The sequence below is a fragment of the Mandrillus leucophaeus genome, unplaced genomic scaffold (genome assembly GCF_000951045.1).
Source record: "Mandrillus leucophaeus isolate KB7577 unplaced genomic scaffold, Mleu.le_1.0 Scaffold338, whole genome shotgun sequence".
NCBI classification, from domain to species: domain Eukaryota; kingdom Metazoa; phylum Chordata; class Mammalia; order Primates; family Cercopithecidae; genus Mandrillus; species Mandrillus leucophaeus.
Window position 1 is genome coordinate 1,162,568 of NW_012103565.1, and position 24,597 is coordinate 1,187,164.

Genomic DNA, 24,597 nt, shown 5'->3' on the forward strand with positions numbered 1-24,597 from the left:
ACTTTGAAAAATCTTCCCAAAGCAATTTTCTCCCCTTTTTTAAAAAAATTATACTGATATATACTATTCATTAAAAAGTAATTGAGAGTACTATTTATTTTTTCATACAGGTTTAAAAAACGAATGCTAATAGAACAACTGGAGAACTTCTTGGATGAAATTCATCGAAGAGCCAATCAGATCAACCATATTAATAGCAATTAAAAGAAAATAGAATGTGGCCACTTATTTCACTATCTTCTTCAAATACAAAGTAAATACAAGACTGTTGTGATCTTGCATTCATTTTCTGACATGCATTGTTGGCTATTTGAAATACTAAAAGCAAATCTACAGATCCTTTTTCCATCATTTTACAGTGACCTTTTCTTCATTTTGGTTTATTTTTGTAATGTGAAAAGTATCACTCTAAAAAACATTTTTATTTAACAAACTAAAAATATTCCTCCAAATCTCTTGCTTGTCATTGACTCTTGCGTGTCAATTTCCCTCAGGTTCTATTTTCTTAAACCAACCTTTAAAATTGTCACCTCTGTTAAGGTTGAACTTTGCCAAAAAAAATTAAAAAGAAGTTACTTTGTAATTTTTGGGGAAAAAAGCACATACATTAAAACTAGGTAATGTTTTGTATATACAGTTATTTTGGATATATTATTGTAAGTTGTACAAATGTATTTTGAAGAATATTTAAGAAAAGCACTTTTGTTATTCCATCAATAAATGCTCTATTTTACTCTTGTGTGGTTTAGGAAATAATCACATTTAAAGTAATCATTTAAAAACGTCCTAAGATAATGGAATTTTAAAGGCCTTGCTTTTTAGCATTGGAAAAATACACCACTTGAAGTTCATGTTTGTTAAGCCTAACTGTAATTACATGTTACATAATCTGCATTGCCTTTTTACTATATGTTTGTAGTTTTTGTTGGCCATGCCAACATACTCCCATTTCTGCCTAGATTATGGGAATGACTTTGTCTGGGGCAGATAGATACTTTAAAAGCTATTTAAAAAGCAGACAACTTTGGATATTATTGGTTTCCTTCAACACCTTTTCGTTTCTCACTAGGATTGTGGGTGGCACAAAGTTGAAGCTGGTAGGGAGTGGTAGGTTTGGAGTGTACTACATACTCTGAAATATCTAGCCTTTAGCAGCTTTATGCCATGCTTGCAAAAGCCCACAACAAATTGGAGGCCTCTTTGTTCTGCTCTGCTGTTCTCACACTTAAACTCTGTTTTATTTATAAGCTAAATGGAAAGGAAACACCTTTAAGATGACTTTCCTCATTTTGCATCCCCCCCTGAGTTTCACAGGATAAGGAAAACCACAGTATTCATTCTCCACCCTCAATTCAATATGGCCTAGAATATCCTTACTGAGGAAGCGATCTTATGGCCTGACTCACTCACCATTCATAGATCACTGCTGTGCCTTTTAGTGGTTTGGGGGTAACTGGTAGAAAAGAAGGTCAAAATAGATTTGGATTAAGAGTAGGCAAAATAAACTTATAAAATTTAAAAACTGAAGTATTTTTAGGTTTATGATATTGAAAACCACATACCCTTAGCTTTTTACACTTTATCAGAACATTTTTTAAATTTCAAGGGTATAGCAAAATTATAACTTTATGAAGAAAAGCATCGATGAAAGTGGAGAACATGCATTTAGTCTAGGGGATTTGAAACTCTCCCGATACTGAAGACAAACCCTGTCAAGAAAAAGAATTTAATATTATATAGTATTTTCATATGCAGTTCTTTAAGCTTTGTTTACGTCTATAAAAATACTTTTAAGTAATGCAAGATAACATTTACTAGGTGGAATTGTTAAGGTAATTGCCTGTAGTCACATTGCTAAATTCAATGAGAGTTACACAAAATCCAGAATATATTGTCTGTTCCTAAATTATATGTATTTAGATTCTGGGATTAGTAGGAGGGATTAGAAGTCATTCAGATAAAAATTCATACTTAACAAGAGTATCTAGGAAAGAGATTCAGCCTATCCCAGTATTTAGCAGCTTTCCTTATAAGAAAGTTTTATTTTCTTTTTCACAGATTGCTCATGACCTTTAATACATTTTTCTGAATGAACCCTGGAGGGAGGTGAAAAGTAGCAGTTTTGTTCATCTCTTCTTTTTGTCCTTTATCTCTCTGCCACTGTTCTCACCTCATCCTAAAACCTGGTCAGGAGAGTTTGAAACCTATTAGAACCAAAGGTTAATATCCCATCTTCCTCAGACTTTTTTCATTTAAAAACAAAAAACTATGGGTATATTAAATTAGTGAAAATACTTATTGTAGAATTACTGTCGGAAGGGGATTACATCTAGGGGGAACATCATGTCTTTTAGGCCCTTTATGTCACTGAATGACTTATGGCTTGACAAATGATATTCTTGGAAAGTTTAATCTTGAGGATTTCAAATCTTTTTTTTTTAAATGTCTCCCATGTTTCCCATTTGCTGATTGATTCATTAGTTGGTCTTAGTAAGATTTGTCAGTTTGGAATAATGAAGGCTGAGACTCATTTCTAAACTCTTCCATAACCATCACCAGAAAAGCAGCCACTGTGTTGTGTGATGTGAGCTAATGCCTCCCAGATAGAGGTAAATAAAGTCACAAGAGCTATTAGAATTCCGGTGGATTGTGGAACTGGTTTTGGATTATCCTTATATTTTCATTCTGATTACTGAGGCAGTTCTGAAAACGCCTACCATTGAAATAGTGGTGTGTCTTTTCCTTGTTTAAGGATTTTACATCATTTTTATGCACTTGAATTCCAAAATCAGAATCTCTCTTTTACCTATCAACCTTTATTGGCTATTGGCTTTTGGCAATGACCTTTCTGTTCAAATGTAGTCCTGTCTCTTTGTTTCTTTAGGGAGTAGAACCTGTCCTTTTTTTGATCTTTCATTTTTTTGATGTGTCCTTTCTGAGAGAAGGCTCTCTGCTGCCTGTTCTGGGTGATAAGTGATATTTTCATCTAATCATTATGGGGTTGGAATGATCATGGTGAAATACTAGGAAGATATATTCTGTTGATGGACTTTTTCTCCCCAAATAATCCCAAATAGATTATTTTCTAGTGAATGGTTTATATCTTTCTCGTCACAAAAATGTTCCTTTGATTTCTAGCACGAGGTACAGCAGGATGCAAATGATTCTCAGATAAAATGATGTTGACAGTATTTCCTTAACAATTTATGTAAAACTATGCATAATTTTCATTATCCTAACTTCTGACATTTTTTCTCCATAAATAAAAATAATGCCTGATGTTTAGTTAAAGTAGATCCACCTTTGCTTGATTTTATTAGTCTTGTTCTATCCTATTTCTTTTTAATACACTGTTTAGACTTGCCAACAACTCTTAACTGAGAATCTCTTTTCCTTCCTAGGCTAAGTAATTGTGAGTGGGGGAGGAAGAACATTAAGAGAAATAATCTAAAGACTGTTCAATGTTGTCGAAGCCTAAGGATATTTGTGTGTCCTTCTGATGTACTGAGGCTTTCCCGGTACCACACCATCTTTGGATTACCATAAGGTTATGTAGTAGGACTTAAAAGTACTAGGGCAAACATTTGATTTTTGAGAAAGATCAACAGAACAGTATAGAAATCCAGGTGCATTCATTAGAATACTAGGATCACAAGAGGACTACTCTGGTATACTCTAGTGACCTGAAAAAAAAAACTCTAAAATGATAAGAAAGCTAGGGGACAAAGGGGAAAAAAGGGAAAGATTTATAATTTATTTTGCTTTCATAATTTTTCCAAGTATCTTCAGAAGTAGAAATCTATAGCATTTAAAAAAAATCTACATTAACTATATATGAGCTGAGAGAATGAGAAGGTAAAAAACATGGAGGATAAGTTTCTTTGTACTTATGAAATAGTTCCCTTTCTTAGGATACAAGACAGCAACTGGGAAGCTTCTGAAGCACCATAAAAACAGCTAGAAAGAATGCTTATTTTTGAGGGGATAGTGGACAAATGAGCCCTTGTTGCTAGAGAGACACTGATAAATAATTTATCTGAATCCTGTCAAAAAACACTGTAATACCTGTGTTAGGTTCTCTCAGGAAATAGATGAATGGCCGATCTGCTTTAAAAGTAGGAATCCGAGACCTTTTCAATAACAGCAGAGCTGCAGGAAAGAAGAATCCCATTGCATTTTCTGTGCATTTTTAAGAAAATAACTATTGGTTATGAAGTAAGTTTTATACCATTTTTTAAAAGAAATCAAAGCATCCTAATGGCATTTCATTGTTTACTGTTGTGATGGGGGTGCAAATGGGAAAATTAAAAGATGCCATCTAGCCAATCCTGTCTCCTGTTTTGAACACATTCCATGGAATAAATTCCTTATTGAAGGTAACTTTCAGAATGATTTTTATAGGATGGGTATCTCCTCTTCCCCATCATTTTTCAAAAACTTTTTATTTTCTTTAGTGTTCCTTTTTAAAAAATGCTATACCACACCTGAACTTGGGGGTTATGGAAAGATTCAGAAGTGTGAAGATTCAACTAGGTAAATTTAAGAAAGGTAGATATGGGTGAGCAGTGTGACTGGGTATTCTCTGTTTGAACATACCTGTGGCTCCAGATGCCTTGGTGCCTTCCTCTAAAACTTCAATCTTGGCCTTGTGAATTGCTTCAGAAACATAAAAGCCATCTTGGCCTAACCGCAGAAAATGATAGAAATGTGAATTGCTCATTAACATTTTTCTAACACATTTAGAACACATTCTTTAAAAATGTACTTACAAAATTTATAGTATCCAATGCTGCTTACTGTGTAGCTAGGGAAAGAGTGGAAAATTCTTGTTTTTGTTTTTACTGGAGGCTCAGGTAGCTGTTTGGAAAATTCTTAAGGTTCAATATGTTACCAAACTTTCAAAACTTTTAATTTGTTAAATATATGTAATCTCTCCCAAAATAATATTCAGAGCACTGCCCCATTTTTTTTTTTGGTGGTTCATTTTCAGAAATGATTTCTAGTTAATACTACAATCCCTCCTTCAGCCAGTATTTCCAAAACTTCAGTGATCATAAGAATCACCCGGCTATGTGTTAAAATGCAGATTCTGTAGCCCAGGAATCATTTTCACCAAGCTTCAGAGATCATTTCCCTTGAATGTCTTTTTGGACTGCATTTTAAGAGCCACTTTAAAATGACAAAGTCACAGGATTTTATCACAGGCTTTATTGAGGCACAATTCAGAGTAATATGAATGTGTCTAGTGTTGCATGACTGCATTCTGTATACTTAGGTGTATCAGTTATGCAATTAATATGCCTCATGGGCTAGAATCTACAAAGCAGAGCGGTTAGTATAAATGTTCTATGTGCTAAGTTTCACAGATTATAAGTTTAGCAAATAGGACTAAGTGATAATTTAGAGGAATTGGCTGATTTTTGTAAGCTAATCATTAACCATTTTAAAACAGCTCCAAAGACGAAAGGATACTTGATGACACAGTAAAAAATGAAAGATTTAGAACCAAAAGAAACTTAAGAAATCATTCAGTCCAATCCTTTCATTTTAGAGTGAGCTGTTAACTCATCTGAGATCACACACCTGAAAAGCAGAGTTGAGAATATTGTGTTTGAAAGCCCACTCCCATCCCACCCCTCCACTCCACTCAAACATTCCCACCTTTCAGAAAGTGTATGCTAGTCAACTCCAACATGCCACTGGGAGGTATCTGTGGCATGAATGTTAAAATAATCAGTTTGATGAACACATACGTGAGGGAGCTTTGTTTCATCTTAGACTTAACGCTTAAATTGGTTTGTGTTTGTTACACACATACGGGAGATAGCCCATGAATGCCATGAGAGAATAAAACCAGACCAAAGTAAAGAATATGCGGCATTCCATCCATCTTGTAAGTAAGGTGTGCACAGAATGTTGTGAGTTGGCTATATTCACTGTAAGGAACAGGTATTTTCCAGCATCAGTGAAGGGGATAGGAAGGGCCAGAGGAAGTAAAAATCAATAGAAACATTCACTAGTGTCACTTGTCCTAAAACCAGTGAAGAATTTGATTTATTTTAGCAGTTGGTATTTTTCTGTAGGGTCTTTAAGAAACAAATTTCACTATCATTAATAATTATCCCCTCTTACTAGCTAATTAAGCAAACTGAAATGCAGTGCCAAAGTTACAAAGAGAGCTTTAGGGTTAAAGAATGGTTATTTTATGAGAGTCATGAGAGGGTTTTACTAATTTCCATGACTTCATTACCATATAGGATGGTGTCTGAACATTTTAAATGAATGTTGGTGAAATAAGCAGAGATTCACTACAAAACCCCTTATCAGCTAACATGTCTCTGTGTTAGTCTGGGCACCTTGGCAGTGTGAAAAATGGGACCAGTTGATGTGGATGAGTCTGGTTAGATGGTCCAGGCTATTTCAGTATTTTGAAACTGCAACTGAAGAGTTTCATTTAAATGGTTTCTCTCCATCAGACTATAAGAGTGGTCCAATAATTGACATATGTTTGCACAGCCATAAACCAAGGTCCATAGCCTATGCATGCCATGCCCCAGCATCAGCATCTTTTAAATATTATCTCTGGTAAGAGTTGACATTTCAAAAGACCAACATATGTGATAAAAATGAGAATTTGGGAGTCATCTGTGGTTTTGCATTTTTCCTCCTGCTTGATCTTATATTACAGATTCCTATTATTTTTTATTGAGTACCTTTTGAAATATTTCACAACTAATGAACCTAGAAGAAGTCAAGCACAAAGGGATTCTCCTGGTCTTTTTCTACTCCCCTGAAGTGTTGACAGCTGCTTAATGCCATTGAGGGGCATACACCCTGTTTTCCCAAAAGTTGTTCTCAAGATTGTTTACAGGTGGCATTCTATAAAAGGGTTCCATGATTAATTATATGTGTGAGATACTAAACAGTTTTGCACTCGTGTTTTCAATAGGGGACTTCTTAGAGCTGCTAATCTGCTAACTTTTATAGTGGATCTCTACGGGACAATTATAATACGTGGTGTTAAACCATGGAACCACCCACACCATTCTCTGTCCCAGATTTACAGGATTAGCATTTTGGGAACATACTTTGGGAAACTGTAGCCCACCATAAACCCCCTTGCTCCTACAATACATTCTGTATACAAAGCAAAGGGGTGATACTCTTCCTACCCTCCTTGCTGGCATACTCTCCACTCTTCTTCTGTAACATCTTCTAGGGTGTTTATCTTCCTTTTTAGACTATTAGCTCCTAGAAAGCGTAAATGATGTCTTAATCATTTTAAATATTTCTTTGCCCAACTTACATTAAGAATACTTGGTACATAAATGTGTTTAGTAAATGCTGGATGAATTAATAATAGACACCCCTTACCACTATACAAATGGCCTTAATGTTCTTTAACCTTGTTAAACTTGTAAGGAAATGCCGATTGGTGTTTGTAGAACCATAAAGGCATGGCATAGGATGGGTCATCTGCAAGTCTCAGCCAAATGATTGTTTCAGTGCTTTGTTGGTGGAGACCATTATTCTTTGTGTGTGGCTGGTCATACTCAAAAGTTTAAAAGGTGTGGCTGGTCATACTTAAAAAGTATGACCATCATGTTATGAAGGTCATACTTTGTAACATGATGTTGTATAAACATTGTGTCCCTACATTTAATCCTCAGCTTCTCATAAATCAGGATAAACGTATCATTTGCTGTTTTGTCTTTACAATTATTATTTTCTGTAGGCAGAGTTAGTGGCTTTTAAAACGTTATTGCCAGAACTTGTTTCTAGTTTATCTTTTTCATCTTGTCACTTAGTTGCTAACACTAAGTGTTGGGGAGAGGAGGAGAGAGAGAGAGACAGACATAGTACCCGGCCCAGGATAGAGAGAGAGAGTGCTAAGAAGAATCTGAAATGGCCTTTGAAATTAGGCTATGGTTAGTTGCTTTCTCCATTTGTCTTCTCTAGCCCACTCCGCACCTCTTTCTATTGCAATTCTGACCAGACATCTGGTGTGGCATGAATTAACTTATGTAACTTCCATACTCAACCAAACAACTCTGGTATTTTGTTCATTTAAGTCATAGTAACAGAGAACTTGTACTTCTTACCGAGCAGAGATTGAAAACTACCTACTTACAAAAGCCAAGAAGAAGACAGTTTCTTCAGAGTTTCAAGTTTGTGCACAAGGAGTATTTTGTGGACTAGGAGGCATGGGTCTATATCAAAGCCTGCTGATCCTAAAGCCAGTGGGATTGCTTAAGAAGAGTATCTTTAGCTGGCATCTTCAGTGTGAGTGAAACGGGAATTACTCTTAAAAGCTGCATAACATCTAGTATCAAGGAGACTGGGGGGAAATTACACTCTGGTTTCAGTTGGGCCTTGAAATAATATTTAATGAGTCCTTCAGGCAGCAAAAAAAATATTTGATGCCAAGAAGGAAGAGATGAGTGACTTGTAAATGGGGAAAGAGAACTTGAGTAAAATGATTCTGGGACCGAAAGGCCAAATGTCTGCTGTGGTTGTTGCAGTTCCATCAATAGCACAAAACTGCTTGGTAATCCCTTGTAAACTGGAAGAAGAGAGGCCAGCATTTTCTGATCACTTACTCTCCGGCAAGGTCTCTGCTGATGCCATACTTTATGTAAATGATTTTGTTTCTACAATTAAGGTGTGTGGTGAGTGGTAGCTACCCCCATTTTAAGAATGAGGAAACTATTTCTTGGAGAGATTTGGTGGCCCTGTCTCTAGAATATTAAGATGAAAGCCAATTTGGGCAGAGAAGTGGTTAGTCTCTTGATTATGTTTAAAGAAGGACATTAAGAAGCAATACTTTGGTTGGCAATCTTTTTCTATAAAGGTCCAGATATTAAATATTTTAGCCACTGCAGGCCATATGGTGTCTGAGATCTCAACTACTCAATTTTGCTGTTGTAGCAGGAAAGCAGCCATAGATGATTTATGAATGAATGAGAGTGGCTATGTTTTAATTAAACTTTAGAAAAGTAGGTGGTAGGCCATTGTTTGCTGACCCCTGCTTTAGAGGAACAAAACTTCACGAGAGAAAATTACCAGGCTGGCACGTTTTGTCAGTAGGAAATGTGCCATCACTTGGCACATGATAATTGCTTGATAATTATTAAATAAGCCAGATCTGCCTGCCTACCTTTCTGCTGGTTTGAGCAAATATAAGTAGATTTGAATTGCATTAAAAAAAAAAAAAAGAGGTTTGGTATCAAAAGGTACTTTTAAAACCAAGTTACTTATTAGATCTTGCCAGAGGAGTTTGTGGACCTTGGAAGTCTTCACCAATAGGGGAGCTACATGATGTGTGTTAAGATCAGTCCTGTTTGAGAACACAGGGTTGATGGCACATTAGAATGTACTTTTAGGACATAAAAGGGAGAGCTTTAGGAGTTATGAAGAGACAGTCAGTAAGCCCTAGTGATTCACTGAATATAGTGATGTAGAAGGAAAGGTCAAGAATGGTCTTAAAGTTTTGATCTCTGATTTTCAAAATCACCACCAACAACAGGGATGCCATGACTGAGCTCTGGAGTTGCAAGAAGACACTGGTTAGATTTTGCACATTATCAAACATAGAATTCTCTTAAGTTCTTCATCCCTTGCTCTTTCCTTGCCCTCTGATCTTTTCTCTTCAGTATTCCTCCTTTCCCTGAAATGTCAGATTATGCCTGTGTCAGTAAGGAAAGTTTCTGTTTGAGTCATTTGACCAAGTCAACAATATTTACTTGGTATCCCACTGTGTGCCCAGCATCGTTGTGGACACTATGCCCAAACTTGACTATTGCTTTGCTTATCTCTTCGCGTGTTCAGGCAATGAGTACAGAGCTGGTAGATTTTAAACTCTCTAGAATAGATTCTCACTCCTGTGTTTTATTTGATAAGTAACTCTGTCAATCTGGTCACATCTAAAGCCCAAACCAAGACTTCTTTTGTGGGTCAAAATCTCAATTTTCCTGTGATTGCTTAAGAAGGAAGATTCTGAGCCAAAATTTAGAAAAGTCCACATTATGATGTTCTAGAATTCAAAATAGTGATTTTCAAGCTCTTCAGGTAAGGGAAATGTCAAGGCCAATGGAAATACCAGCTACAGTATCATCTTTGCACAGATAATTTAATATCCAGAGTAGAAACAAACCTGAGCCTCTGAGTTGGCAATAGTTTAGTTAATGGTGTCTTGAGAGGATTGTAGAACATAGGTTCTGGCATTCACTCCCTGTTTATATTTTATATAAATTCCCTATCATAAGCAAACAGCATGTATTGATTGGTAGTAGCAATTCAACTATGTGCAAAGAAATTCAACATGGTTGGTGGAAAGGAGAACATTTTAAGGCAAGGTTGTAAGAGCCTGGGTAATTTGAAGAAAGGAAATTGGACAGATGAGGGAAGGTTTCAAGAATAGCTTATTAGAAGAGGACAGAGAAGGTATAGGGAAGGAGAGAGGAAAAGGGTGTAGAAACAAAGGGTGCCTGTGAAGCTGATGGAACAGCAGGAGGTCATAATGAAGAATCTATTGCTGCAGCAATGCCTTGGGTCCACTCCTAGTCATGACGGTTAGAGGGAGGGTCTCTTTATTGTGTATTGTGGACATTGACCCCATGGTGAAGGTGGTATCTGAAAACCGTGATTAAGGCCTGAAGAAACATCCCTTCCTCACAAGATCTAACCCAAATTTGACTGTTAGTAGAAGCAACACATTTTTATATCAAACAGGGCACCTTTCTTAATCTTTTACATAATGTTGACTCTGATTGTTTACCACTGAAGGCTCTATGGAAACGAGAATCCCTTAATCAAAGTATGATAAAACTGCCCCAAACACAAGGCTAGAAAGTTTGGAAGAAGAACCATTTTTACCTGAAATTCCTTTTAAGTTAGCTTTGAGTGGATCGAAAAGATCAGTGACTCCCCAAGAATTTAAAATGCTTTTTAAGTTGAATTGATTTTGGATCCTAAACCTGAAAAGCAAAAACAAACCATCAACTTTCGAAATTCTCACTCAATATGCTTTCGTGCACACCACATGAAGTCCGAAGTCCCTAACTTGGAAGTCAGGCTGGCTCCACCAGATTTATTTCCAGCTTCATCTTCCATGGTGCCTTCCCATAAGCCCTAATCTGACCACACAGAGCTCTTCCCCACCTCTGTATTCTTGTTCCTGCTGTTCATTCTAAGTCTTCCCATTGACTTTGATTATCTTTTAGTTATTACCCATTTTTCAGTTGTTACCTCCTCCTCCTTTTCTTCAGCTATTTTGTGACCTTTGGTTCTTAAAGCCCCATTAACACCTTGTTTTGCTCTTATGATATATAGAACATTCTGCTTCCTATTAGCGTCATTTATGATATTGTAAACTACCTGAGAAGAGTGGCTATCCCAATTCATTTTTTAAACACTTTTTTTTTTTGAGATGGGGATCTCCCTATGCTGCCAGGCTAGACTTGAACTTTTGGCCTCAAGTGATCCACCTGCCTTAGCTTCCCGAGTAGCTGGGACTACAGGTGTGCCCCACTGTGCCAGGCTCCAATTCATTATTATTTCTTAATAAGAATTAATATTTAATGAGTGCTTACATTATGCTAGATACTATAAGAGCTTTATGTGGATTATCTCATTTCATCTTCATATAACTATGTTATTATTATCCTCATTTTACAGATGGGAAAATCAAGACTTAAAGAGTTTAAGAAACTTGCCCAAGATGACATAATGAGTATGTGATGGACCTCGATTCAAATCAAGCCTGTGTGTGTGCAGAGTCCATGCTCTAATCACCTACATTTTGCTACCTCCCATCTCGTGTGGCATCTCACTTATAGTAGGTGCAGAAAAGAGGCTGTTGACTAATTGCCTTATTGACAATTAATAGAGTATTTTATTTAATAGAGTGTTTATACTGGATAAAATATATTTTCATATTTGCTGTGTGCAGTTTATGCCTTTGGAGCACAGTAGGAAAAGAATGGAACTTAAAGCCTTGGTTTTCCTAGTAAACCCTTTGAGCATAAAGAATCAGCACACCAATTTTATATTTCCCCAGGAACAAGGCATTTAAAGGTTTACTGTTGAAAAATCCTTTAAAAGAGCTGCTGATATTATTTTTCTTTGAAAATATAAAAGATCAAAGTGAAAATTAGATGGTCTTTTTCTATAAATAATACAGAACTTGTAGGAGAGTAAAAATATTGAATAAGACCATTTAATATCAAAGGTCTTCATTGCTATACAAGACAGTGTGACTCATACTTTAACCAAAAATATCATACTTTCTCATAAAGGTATATTTTGAATCTTCAGAATAGTTTCCAAAAAAGAAATATACTTTCTCCAAATATGCTGACATTTCTCAAAAAAATTTTTGGACCATCTCTTATGAAATTTTCTTAAATACTGAAAACACATCCTTTTTGAAACCTCCAGTTGCTGAAACAGTGGTTATGAGCATGAACTTCGGAATCCAATGTCTGAGTTTGAATCCTGGATCAAGTAACTACCTGCATAACTAGTAACCTCCGCGGGAAGTTACTTTACTTCTGTTTGTCTCAGTCCTCATTTGTGAAATGACCCTAATTGTAATGCGTGTTTGTAGGGTTGTAAAGATTAAATGAATGAATCCTTGTAAAGTGCTTGGAACAATCCCCAGCACAGCCCATGCACTTACTGTTACCATTGTGATTTTTAAATTATTTTTCAATTATATTGAGAAAGAGTTAATTAAGGGCTATTTGAAACTAAATGTGATTTTTGGTGGGTGATACATTTTTTGTAAACTAAAAACAGCAGTAAAAGTGAGGTATGACTATAAAAGCTTAGAGTGATTGTCTTGTATGGCTATGAAGGCAGATCCAGAAGAAATGCTACAAAAATAACTTGATTAAAAAAATACCCTTTACCAATACCAGACAAGGATATTACAAGAAAGACAAATTACAGACCAATATACCTTATGAATATAGATGCAAAATCTTCAACAAAATATTAGCAAATTGAATCCAACACCATATAAATCTCACCATGACAAAGTGGGATTTATCCCAGGAATGCAAGGTGGGTTCAATATATGAAAACCAATTAATATACTATACCATATTGATAGAATAAAGGACAAAGGCCACACCACCATCTCAATAGATGCAGAAAAAGCATTTGACAAAGTCCAACACCCTTTCATGATTAAAAACAAACAAACAAACATCAAACATACAACAAACTTTGGATAGAAGGTAACTTCCTTAAATTGATGAAGGGCATCTACAAAATCCCCACAGCTAGTATCACACTTTACAGTAAAAGACTGAAAGGTTTCCCCCTAAGATCAGGAACAAGACAAGAATGTCCACTCTGACCCCTTCTATTTCACATGCTACTGGAGGGTGAGTAGGACAATTACATGAGAAAAAGAAACAGAAGGCATCCAGGTTAGAAAGAAAGAAGTAAATCTATCTCTGTTCACAGATGACTTGGTCCTATACATAGAAAACCCTAAAGAATCCACACACACACACACAAAAAACCTATTAGAGCTAATAAATGAGTTCACTGAAGTGCAGCATACAAGTTTAAGATACAAAAATCAATTGTGTTTGTATACACTATAGAACAATCTGAAAATAAGTAAAAATTCAAAGGAGTCAAATACTTAGAATAAATTTAATAAAAGAAGTGCAAGACTTGCATATGGAAAACTACAAAACATTGTTGAAAGAAAGAAAAACTTAAAGGAAAGATATTCTGAGTTCATGGCTCAGAACACTTAATATTGTTAGAAAGTAATACTCGCCAAATTGATCTATAGATTCAACACAATCCCTGTCTAAATCCTTCCTGCCTTTTTGGCAGAAATTGACAAGCTGATCCTAAAATGTGTATGAAAATGCAAGGGGCCCAGAATAGCTAAAACACTCTTGAAAAAGAAGAAAGTTGAAAGACTCACACTCCCGATTTCTAAAGTCACTACAAAGCTACAGTAATGAATACTGTGTGGAACTGGCAAACAAACATCTATGACTATAGGATAGAATTGAAAGTCCAGAAATAAACTTACACATTTATGGGCAATTGATTTTGAAAAAGATGCCAAGAAAATTCAGTGGAGGAAAGAAAAATCATTTTGACAAATGATTTTGGGACAAAGGGATAGATACACAAAAAAGAATGAAGTGGAATCCCTACCTCATATGATATACAATGATTAATTCAAAATGGATTAAAGACCTACATATAAGAGCTAAGCCTATAAAGTTCTTAGAAAATAACATAAATCTAAATTTTTGTGACCCTAACTAGACAATGGTGTCCATTCAAAAGAATATGGCATCAAAAGCACAAGAAACAAAAGGAAACATAGATTAATTGAGCTTCATCCAAATTAACAACTTTTGTGCTTCAAAGGACAGCATTGAGAAGTGAAAAGAAAAACCACAGAATGACAGAAAATATTTACAAATCGTAAATCTGTTAAGGTACTAGTATCCAGAATAAAGAACTATTACAACTCAATAATAAAAAGACAACCAATTTAAATATGAGTAAATCATCTGAAATAGACATTTCTACAAAAAAGACATTTCTCCAAGTATGTGAAAAGATGCTCTACCTCATTAGTCATTAGGGAAATGCAAATGAAGTGCACAATGAGATACTACTTCACACCAACTAGAATGACTAAAATAAAAAGATGGTCATTAAGAAGTGTTGACAAGGATGTGGAGAAACTGGATTCCACACACATTGCTGGTAGGAATGTAAAATGGTGCAGTGACTTGGAAAACAGTCTGGTAGTTCTTCAAAAGGTAAAATGGAGGGTTACCACATGACCTAGTAATTGCATTCTCAGGTGTATATCCAAGATAATTGAAAATATATATACACACAAAAAAATGTGCACTTGATTGTTTCTAGTTGCCAACAAGTTAAAACAAGTCAAAATGTGTCTAGGCACCCAAATATCTATAAATTGATGAATAGGTAAACAAAATGTAGTATATCAATACAATGGAATATTATTCAGTCATAAAAAGGAAGATAGTATTGATTCATGCTACTATGAACCTTGAAAATATTATGCAAAGAAGCCAGACACAAAAGGCCACATATAGTATAATTTCACTTACATGAAATTCTGGAATAGGCAAATCTATTGAGAGCAAGTAGATCAGAAGTTGCTGGGAGGTGGGGAGGGGAGTTGGGAGTGACTGCTAATGGATATGGGGTTTCTTTTTGAGGTGATGAAAAGGTTCTGGAATTAGTAGTGATGGTTGCACAACTTTGTGAATATACTAAAAACCTCTGAATTGTGTACTTATAAGGGTGAATTTTTTAATATGTGAATTATATCTTGATTTTTTAAAAAAGAAACACTCCTAGAAAAGCATAAACCACACACCACGATAATCAGCAGCTCCTGGGAGGAAGGGCAAAACTCATTTTGAGTATGTGGGATCTGGTGGATTTTAAGAAGATATATATTATGTCTAATATCAAAACACTGTTCAGCCTTCTATGTTGACCTAATAATCAAATGTTTTATTCATTACATACATATTTGACATTATTAGTCTTTCTTGTGGGACATCACATGATTGTGGTTATAAATAACCCTTAACACATTCTTGGTTTTCTTGATTATTTCTTTAGTATGCTAAGCATCCCTCATGAAGATTAACAGTCCCTATGCACTTTTTTATTTATTTATACATAAAAGGTTACTTTGGAAGCTAGACACCATAATTCATCCAGAATCTACCAGTGCACTGCTTGGTGATGTGTAACCTGAAAGCACATCTCATAGTCACACAATTTTGCATTGCTACCCACAGTGTGCAAAATTTTTTGCTCTTGTTAAACAAAAAATGCCTGCTGACTGTAGAGCAGGTCATACTAAAAGAAGAATGAGTGATTTGAGAGAATGAGAGGTAAATTCCTGGCTAAAAGCTGACTTTGTGTCTTTCATGATCCAAAGCTTATACCTAAATCTAGACCTAAGACAGTTTTTACTTTTTCTGTTTTGTTCCCCAAAGGATTTAAAGCTAGCTTAAAAACAAACAAACAAACAAACAAAAACTTGGTTAGTTTTACTTGTGAAATAACTTAATTTTCCTAAAAACCTCTATCCTTCTTGGACAGCAGTCTTGGTAGTCTTAAGGAGATTTTTTTAAAAAATTATCAGAATGAGGTTAAGTGCTAACTAATAGTTGTGTTACTAAGATTTCTGCCTTGCCTTGCCTTCCCTGCCTGCCAGCGTTTTTCAGGATCACTGCTTAAGGGTTTGAGACTTCTAAAAGCAGAATCAGGACAGTGGAGAGTTCTCAGTGGAGCTGGGCATTTCCCTGGGGTCTCTTCCAGGGAAGAGCTGCTCCAAGATGAGGCCCACCATCTGTCTCTTAAACCCAAAAAGGTTGTGGCAATATCCGCAGCAGCCTCCTTTTTCTCTCTACTTTTGACATGGAACGTTGCTCTTCCTTCCCTTGCCAAGTTTCTCTCAAATATAATAGGAAGATTAGGGTTGCTTCTGCTCCCTCCCTGAGAGATCTGTTGAAATATTCAGTCTTTGTGTTTTGGTTTGGGTTCCAAATATTTCGTTTTGAGAGATACACTTTACCTTAGAGTTAAGTGCACCTTCTGCCCTGGGCTATGCCAGATCTCACTTTAGACCTTGGCCCTTAACTTGCTGGGTCTCTCTTTGTATGTTTTCCTTCTAGTGCATAGATTTATTTTTAACTCCTTGAGGGAGTACTGCCGAGGACTTTGCCTTTGCCTACTGGAAGCCCAGGCAGTGGAGAGAGGCCAAGGCAGCTAGTGGCTACTGGACAACATTCCTTGCTTAATGCTGGTCAAAAAATGGTTATAAATGTACTCTGATTTCAAATATATCACAGAAGCTCATCATTTAAAGAAGCCCTAAGAGGAATCTTTTTGTAAAGTTATGAGTTTTGCTAATATATTTTGTTTTGAAAAAGCAAAATAGAATGCTGCCACTTCACTTTTTGATTTGTATTTGTACCTATTGGGTCTTCTTAAAGGAGAGTTCACCTCCATTTAGAAAGAATGAGAACCTTCTGCATAGAGACTTAAAGTGTCATATTTTTATGTCTTAATTTGGCATCTGATCAGAATTTTATCTGTACTTGCTCAGTTACATAAGTCATCTTATCTCTTTGGTTTTGGAAAAATGGCAGTTGTATACTCTTACGATGGGATAAGATTTGGGGAACATTCCTACAAGGGAACCATGAGCATTTCCTCTCCAAAAACTGGTTGTGGCCTAGGGCTGGATCAGGGGTCCTCGGGGGGCTCCAGTCCAGCCCAGTGAAGGCAGAATATCTTGTCCTGGGAAGACTCTGGGAAGTTAGTTCATTTCAGTCTGTGCCGTGAGCTAGCCAGCGGTGGCTCTGAAATGGACTCAAACTCCAGGGCTGGCTCTGAAATGGACTCAAACTCCAGGGTCACTTCCTCTTGGCCTAACTTCTGGGGGTACACATTAAACAAGTCATCCCAGTGGCTAAGCACAGACCCTAGAGGCAGACCACCTGTATGCAAATCTACGCTCTTCTGACTGCTGACTGCACAGCACCTGTGAGGGGGACTCAGCTGCTCACCTGGGCAGGAACACATCCATCCTGGCTCTCCTCAGGCTGGTGGTCCAGAGGTGGATGGTGCTGGCTGTGAGGTGTGGCTCAGTGTGGCTCAGGGGGATGTCTTTGTCACGGGGCACCACCAGGAACAGACTCACTGCACTTCCCAGGTAAGGCAGCTCCAGCACCCCCACCTGATGTCCTGCGGTGTCTTGGAACTGACCTGAGGGTACAGTGGATCAGAGGTCAGCTCTGTCCCACGAGCCAGGAGAACGAACCAGTGCCAGACCCTGAGAGAGGCTGGCTCAGAGGACTGGAAACAATAAAACGGAGCATCCACCCCACCCTCAGGAGGCAGTTTCAGGCCAAAGACTGTTGGGTGATATGGTCGTTTTATAAAAATCCTAGACCTAGAGTCTTTAAGATACCCTCACAGGACCAGAGCCAAAGGCTCTGTAGGGCTGGGTATGGGGGGATGATGGCACATGCAGAACCACATAGAGTAGTGCCACCTTATCCTTGGCAGATATGCTCCAAGAACCGCAGTAGAGGCCTGAACCTGTGGATGGTAATGAGCCCTGCATATACTACGTCTTCTCGATCTGATAACCAAGATGGCTACTAAGTGACTAATCAGCGTACTGTAGACAGATGCTGGACAAAGGGATGATTCCTATCTCAGGTGGAACAGAGAAGGACATCAGGAGATTTCACCAGACTATTCAGAAGGGCGTGCAATTTAAAACTTGAGAATTATTTGTGAAATTTTCCATTTAATATTTTCTGATGCGGATAACTGAAACTTCAAAAAGCAAAATCATGGATAAGGGTACAGGGTACTACTGTACCCGGCCTTAAAGGAACAGCCAATTCAATCCGGGCCTATTGTGCCTGCCAGGGTGGCAGTTTGGTCCAAATTCTACTAGTGCAGAAGGAAATGTCAAGCATGAAACTGAGTTTCTCTTCCACATCTGTGTCTTTTCACTGTCCTGTCAGAGCACACTGTCCAACGCTCCTCTCTAAAGTCTCCGGGCACCCTAGTCTTTCCTTCCGCCATGTGCGCCCAGTCCAGCAGATGGACCCTGCAGAAACACATCCCGATCCCTTAGGAGCAGGGACCTGGCCTCCTCTCTCCTGCCCTCCGGCCCGGGCTTCCTCTCCCTTTAGACAAACCAGCAGGGGCAGAGCTCACCGTAGTTGACCTCGGCCATTTGGTGCATCATGGGGACCTGAAGGACGAGGCCGTGGGCACAGGTGAAAGGCAGGATCTGTGTGTCTGTGGAGGAGAATCTCTTCCGCCAAGTGCCTTGGAAGGACATGGTGCTCACAAGCACAAGCTGAGCAAATGCTGCACCAACTTGCTCCCACGGCCAGCCACCAGGGCCCTCACTGGGGCCCTCACCTGCAAGCAGGAAAGCAAGGGGGCCGTGGGTTAAATGTGCACTGAAACTGAACCGAACCCAGTGCATGTGTGGACAAGGAGTTAAATGCTAAAGTTAAATGCAGAGTTAAAACGTGAAAATGAAGGTCTTTTTGCTTAAGGTGGTTTCTCTTCATCTTACAATATCTTTTCAATTTACTTAAGAATATTTAATTCCCTGTCTCAGCTCCTTGTGCTGTCAAGGACCCAAGGCACCAGGAGCTGCTCTCAACTTTTGGGGACTGTTGAGTGATATGGTCATTTTATAAAAATCCTAGACCTAGATAGAGTCTTTAAGATACCCTCACAGGGCCAGAGTCAGAGGCTCTGTAGGGCTGGATATGAGGGTGACAATGTTACCCCCTGCTGGGGGATGAGGGTGTGGAGAGGGAAATGGAAGTGAGAACTCAGAAGTCCTGACACCTGCATGACCACTCAGGGGAGGTGGGGGCAGTGAGGCATCTCTGGAGTTGAGTTGGTGGCATATTTATTAAAATCTGTTAATTGCAAATCGATATGTGTTTATAACCAGCTGTTGCTGAAGACCCTGCTTTTTATTCTTTTCTGAACAGGTTGGGATGCTGCTACTGGTTCTGTTTGGGGCCATTTCCTAGGAATTATTAGACATTCCCTCCCCAGGCAGACCCTTGGAAGGAGTATGTGCTGTGATGGGAGATCCTGCACAATGTCGCCCCCAGTCCCCACCCTGCCCTGCTGCTGAGCTGAATCTCTCACTGAGCCTTTGCTTAGACAACAATATTCAAGGTATGGTCTTTGGAGGGCTGCAGTTAAAATTTCATGCAGTGCCAGAAAGAGGAGAAGGCAGACCACCCCTAAGGGGATAGTTTTTGTCCCAGCTGTTTATTTGTTTAATAAGCACACACTTTATGCTAAGCTCTGTTCTAAGTGCTTTAGCAAATCCTCACCGACTCCTCCTAACAGTTCTATTGTTATTCCCTATTTCACAGGTGAGGGAACTGAGGCTCAGAGAAGTTGAGCAAGGTCACATACTTATGAGAGGTGAAGCCACCATCCACCCAGTTAGCCAATGCAATGTGGATTGCATTGAAATAGAACCCCAGCAGCTCCATGGAAAGCTTGGATTTGAACCCAAGCAGCCTGGCTCTGGACTCTGTGCTCTGAGCAACTGAGCCAACTGTCCCTTTTTCTTAGAGGACAATCAGCCTGCATTGGGAGCTGCTTCTCTGGCCTTATGCCCTGGCAGCACAAGGATCTGAGCAGGGAATTAAACATATTTAAGTAAATTGAAAAGACATGGTAAAATATGAGAGCGAGAGAGAGAACTTTATCACAAATGATGTTAATTTTTGCATTTAATTCTGCCATCCTTGTCCATACACTCACCGTTTTCCATTCAGTCACAGTATACATATCACTTCCTATTCTGCTTTTTTTTTTTTTTTTTTTTTGAGGCGAACTCTTGCTCTGTTGCCCAAGCTGGAGTGCAGTGACAGTCTTGGCTCACTGCCACCTCTGCCTCCCGGGTTCAAGTGATTCTCCTGCCTCAGCCTCCCCGAGTAGCTGGGATTACAGGAACATGACACCATGCCCGGCTAATTTTTTGTTTTTTTAGTAGAGATGGAGTTTCATCATGTTGGCCAGGCTGGTCTCGAACTCCTGACCTTGTGATCTGCCTGCCTTGGCCTCCCAATCCTATTCTGCTTTTTAATCAACACTGGGTCTTGAATGTTCTTCACATTGCTGTGAAACTTTTGAAATGATCAAGGATGCTGGAGCCAGACTACCTGGGTTAGAATTCTGGCCTGTGGACCCTGGGCAGGAGGCTGAGCTTTCTGTGCCTCAGTTTCTCCAATTATAGAATGGGGAGAGTAATAGCGCCTACCCCTTAGGATTATTGTGAGGGTGAACTGAGATAATCAACTTGGAGCAGTGCTAACTAAATAAACTAAACACTCGGTAAGCATTCATTATTTTAATTATCTTTTGTAATAATTACAACTGCATAACATGCAGGTGCTGTGCTACACTGATTCACCCCTCATTGCAGGGCAGCGAGGCTGTTTGTAAGTCTCTTTATTCAATAACGCTGAGCTAAACATCTTATTGTGTGTAACTTTTTCTTAAATTATTTCCTTAATCTACATTCCCAGGAAACCCTTTTTTTGGCTCCTGTTGCATTTTGCTGTCACAGGTAGTTTATTATAGATGACAGCAGAGCTCAGTGGGTGAACAGTTGCATGGGACAAAGCCTGTGGGGTCCTCTGAGTTGGGAGGCTCTGAAGAGCACACTTCTTTGTTCTTGTGTGTTCTTGTGGCTCATGTGTGTGTATATGTGTGCCCATGTGTATATTTGTGTGGGGGAGGGTCAGAGCAGGAAAAGTGGCAGAAAGGGACTCAGTGTCCCCTTGTCATTCAAGGGTAGGGTCTTCTAAGAGGACAAACTTCTGCTGTAATTGAAGATGGCCTGAGCACCATGGCCTCTGACAAGTGATGGGTGAGACTCTTTCTCTGCAGCCCTCTGACTTAGCCTTATTGAAATGGACAGTTTTCTTTTACCTGCAGTCTGTCTGGAAGCCCCTTCGCTAGTCTGGATGGCGGTGCTGTTGGGCTCACCGAGGTCGGCTGGTTCCAGGCTGCTGTTGGCCCACCAGGAGACCTGCTCCACAAAGCAGGGGGACAGCGGTGTTCCCACTTGCACAAAAAGGCTGCAGGCCAGCTCCATCTCGGCGCCTTGGCTGGAGGTGGGTATTGTGGCATAAACAGCATGCAAGAAATCTTTCACCCTTTGGTCTGTGAAAAACAAGTTGGGATAAGTTGACAATGGTGAGTGTGAGTAAGGAGTTAGCACAACCTCCAGCGCACATTGTATTGAGATGGAACCCCAGCAACTCCACCCTTGCTCATAAAATTCATCTACCACACAAAGCCAGTTTGAAAAAGTCATAGCTAATGTGCTCAGGAATCAGCCTGGATCCACCAATTAAAAGTTGGGAAGAAACCATGCTAGAATCTGAAAGAAATCAGGCTGCAATGAAGTCAAATAGAAAAATACTACCAACATCCTTCAGATGAATAGAGGTTGTTCTTCCTTAATTTCCTGCCTTAGGAAGGTTGATGTGTGCTGGAGTAGATTTTCTAGGGCTGGGAAAACAGCAGGTCCACCATGCAGGGTGATGGGGTTTCAAACACAACATCAGGAAATTTATGTGCAATGTCACAGTGACAATGATGGTAGGTGGCCAGGATGTTGTACTGTCAATATGTCTTGTTCAGGGCTTTAAATCCATTCCCACAACTGCGTGTCATGAGCCTGAGTAACATTTGGATTCAGCCTTGTGTAGAACTATGCTTTCAATTTGAGAAATACAGAGGAAAGGTAAGAACTCCTCCCATCCCCCCTTTCCCTAAGACCCAGCAGACAGCTTGTGTTTTTAATGTCAGTGAGAGGCTGCAAGAATGTCGAGGAAATAATAAGCATTTGAGAGAGTCGATAGCTTCCACCTTCATGGATGGCAGCTGGACTTCTATTTATTTACTGTTTATACAGGAGATTGCTTCCTTCTCTCCATGATCAATAGTGGATTTTGTTTTCATGTTATTATTCACAAGCTGCAGCTTCCGTCCTCCCCCAGGCATCCCTTAGGCTGGAACGAGGGCTCTTGCCTGCTGGTGAGTCCAGACACAGTTGCATACCCCAAGCTTCACATTCCTGACACATGCAAGCTGAGTGTTTCCAGAAGTGAAGCCCCCTTGCTTAGGCTACTTCTACTCCCTTTTAGGCACAGCCCTGCAGTTATCTACAAACCCTCCCTGTGAGACAAAATGCTGGGTATATTTTCCTCCACTACCTGGCTCCAGCTGGTTTTCACTGGGTTGAAACTCTCACTCAGTTGGGGTCTGTCCCCTCTGACACCCTTCATGTTGCAGAAGCCAAGCCAGGAGGCAGCAGCAGACCCCCGAGTTTCCTGGCTAATGTTCTCTGGAGGCACAGGAACCCAGAGTCTACCCTTGCCAGGGCCCCTAGCCACGAGGCTGCAGAGGACATTAGTAGGCAGACATCACTTGTCCACAATATGTTCACTACCAAAGCTGCTTCTGAGAATCCACAATTGCAAAAGATTGACTCAGAATCTTTATCTCATGAATCAGCCTAACTTAAGTGCTTGTATTTGAGTGTAGTAAGAAAAAAAATGGATAAAAACATACTTATAATCAGATTTTACTCTATCGAGGAAGGTCACATGTATTTCTAAGATCACATTCCTAGGAATATTGACTGTCTGCAGAGAAGAACTGAAACACTTCCCTGGTCCATAGTGTGATGTGACCTGAGGAATGGTCACAGAACTCTCCTCTCCATCTTTCCACCCTCTCTGGGCCAGGGGACCACCACATTCTTTTAGTCAGAAATATTACAATAGCAGAGTAAGTTGACTTGAAGTGAATTTTTGTGTGAAATCTTTTCTCTGCCCTAGCCTAGTTTGTCCATGCATATTTGCACACAGGAAGAACATTTTTAGACCCACCAGAATATGCAATGACAGGGTGAAAAATGCTGGAGGTTAACTGTGTTTATAGACATTGTGCTAAACACTCAACACTCCTGATCACACTGAATGCTTTTGACAGTCCTGTGAATTGAGGGCTATTATTATCCCTATTTTATAGATGAGAGAGCAGAGGCCCAGACAGATTAATAAAGGTGCTCAGTGTCACCCAGGTATAGGTGGTGGGGCCTTACTGTCCTGCCCACCCACAGGGTGAGGAATGGGTGGGCTGGGACGACCCTGCCTAGGACAGCTTCATTCCACTTGGAATGAACGCGAGGCCACAGAGCTCATAGCCTCTTTTTTTTTTTTTTTTTTTTTCTGTCTTTGCTGAATTCCTAGCTCCTAGTCTAGGAAGGAAAAAGTATGTGCGTGAGTGTCTGTTTTAGCTGGAGCTGGTAGATTGGTTCTGAGGTCAAGCATTGAGCTGAGGCACTGAGCGTAGGCAGAGGTGAAGCTGATCTGGCATTCGAAAGACTCATGCTGCTGCCGGCAGAGCTGCTCTAAAATACATAATCCATAGAAATAAGCTAGCAGATCTGGCACTGGCTAGAAGTCACAGATTTATAAAAGCAGGTTGGTCAAAAGCATGGGCTCTGAAGCCAGACAGCCTGGGCTTGAGTCCCAACTCTCCCGCTTATTGACTCTGTGACCTTCAGCACGTTGCTTCAACTCTCCGTGCCTATTTGCCCATCTCTAAAATTGGGATGATAATAAAATTATCCTCAACAGAGCTGTTGTGACAATTAATTCAATTAATGTTTGTAAGTGCCTCCAGCGCTGCCTGGGAAAGCACGATGCTAGGGTGTGTCAAATGAAACTGAAACATTGCCACGAAACCTGTTAGGTTAAAAGGAAACCTTAAAATTCAAGGGTCACCACCATTCCAAAGTCTGAATGCCTTCTGTCACAGACCTGTCCAGTGATCACTATTCCCCACTTGCACGCCATAGGGAGCTGAACTCCCTATCTCCCAGATAGCCTGAGTAGCAGAGTGAGCTGGAGAGAGTGAGTGTGAGTGTGAGCAGGAGGGTGAGCTGGAGAGAGTGAGTGTGAG

The 24,597-nt window shown here is 39.3% G+C and overlaps 2 protein-coding genes across 3 annotated transcripts in view; one reads left to right on the forward strand and one right to left on the reverse strand.

Moving 5' to 3' along the window:
* The window catches only part of INTS6 (integrator complex subunit 6), an 89,938-nt gene extending 85,620 nt beyond the window's left edge, over positions 1-4,318 (forward strand). For both annotated transcript variants that reach the window (XM_011988760.1, XM_011988761.1), the window contains one exon: positions 111-4,318. In XM_011988760.1, coding sequence (XP_011844150.1) covers positions 111-204 — 94 coding nt within the window. In that variant the 3' untranslated portion in view covers positions 205-4,318. The remainder of the gene's footprint in view (positions 1-110) is intronic.
* The window catches only part of SERPINE3 (serpin peptidase inhibitor, clade E (nexin, plasminogen activator inhibitor type 1), member 3), a 25,755-nt gene continuing 2,467 nt past the window's right edge, over positions 1,310-24,597 (reverse strand). Inside the window, exons 4-10 of the mRNA XM_011988758.1 lie at positions 21,550-21,783; positions 18,784-18,993; positions 17,616-17,814; positions 10,876-10,976; positions 4,597-4,683; positions 4,066-4,149; positions 1,310-1,709 (exon numbers count right to left, since the gene is read on the reverse strand). Coding sequence (XP_011844148.1) covers positions 1,666-1,709; positions 4,066-4,149; positions 4,597-4,683; positions 10,876-10,976; positions 17,616-17,814; positions 18,784-18,993; positions 21,550-21,783 — 959 coding nt within the window. The 3' untranslated portion in view covers positions 1,310-1,665. The remainder of the gene's footprint in view (positions 1,710-4,065; positions 4,150-4,596; positions 4,684-10,875; positions 10,977-17,615; positions 17,815-18,783; positions 18,994-21,549; positions 21,784-24,597) is intronic.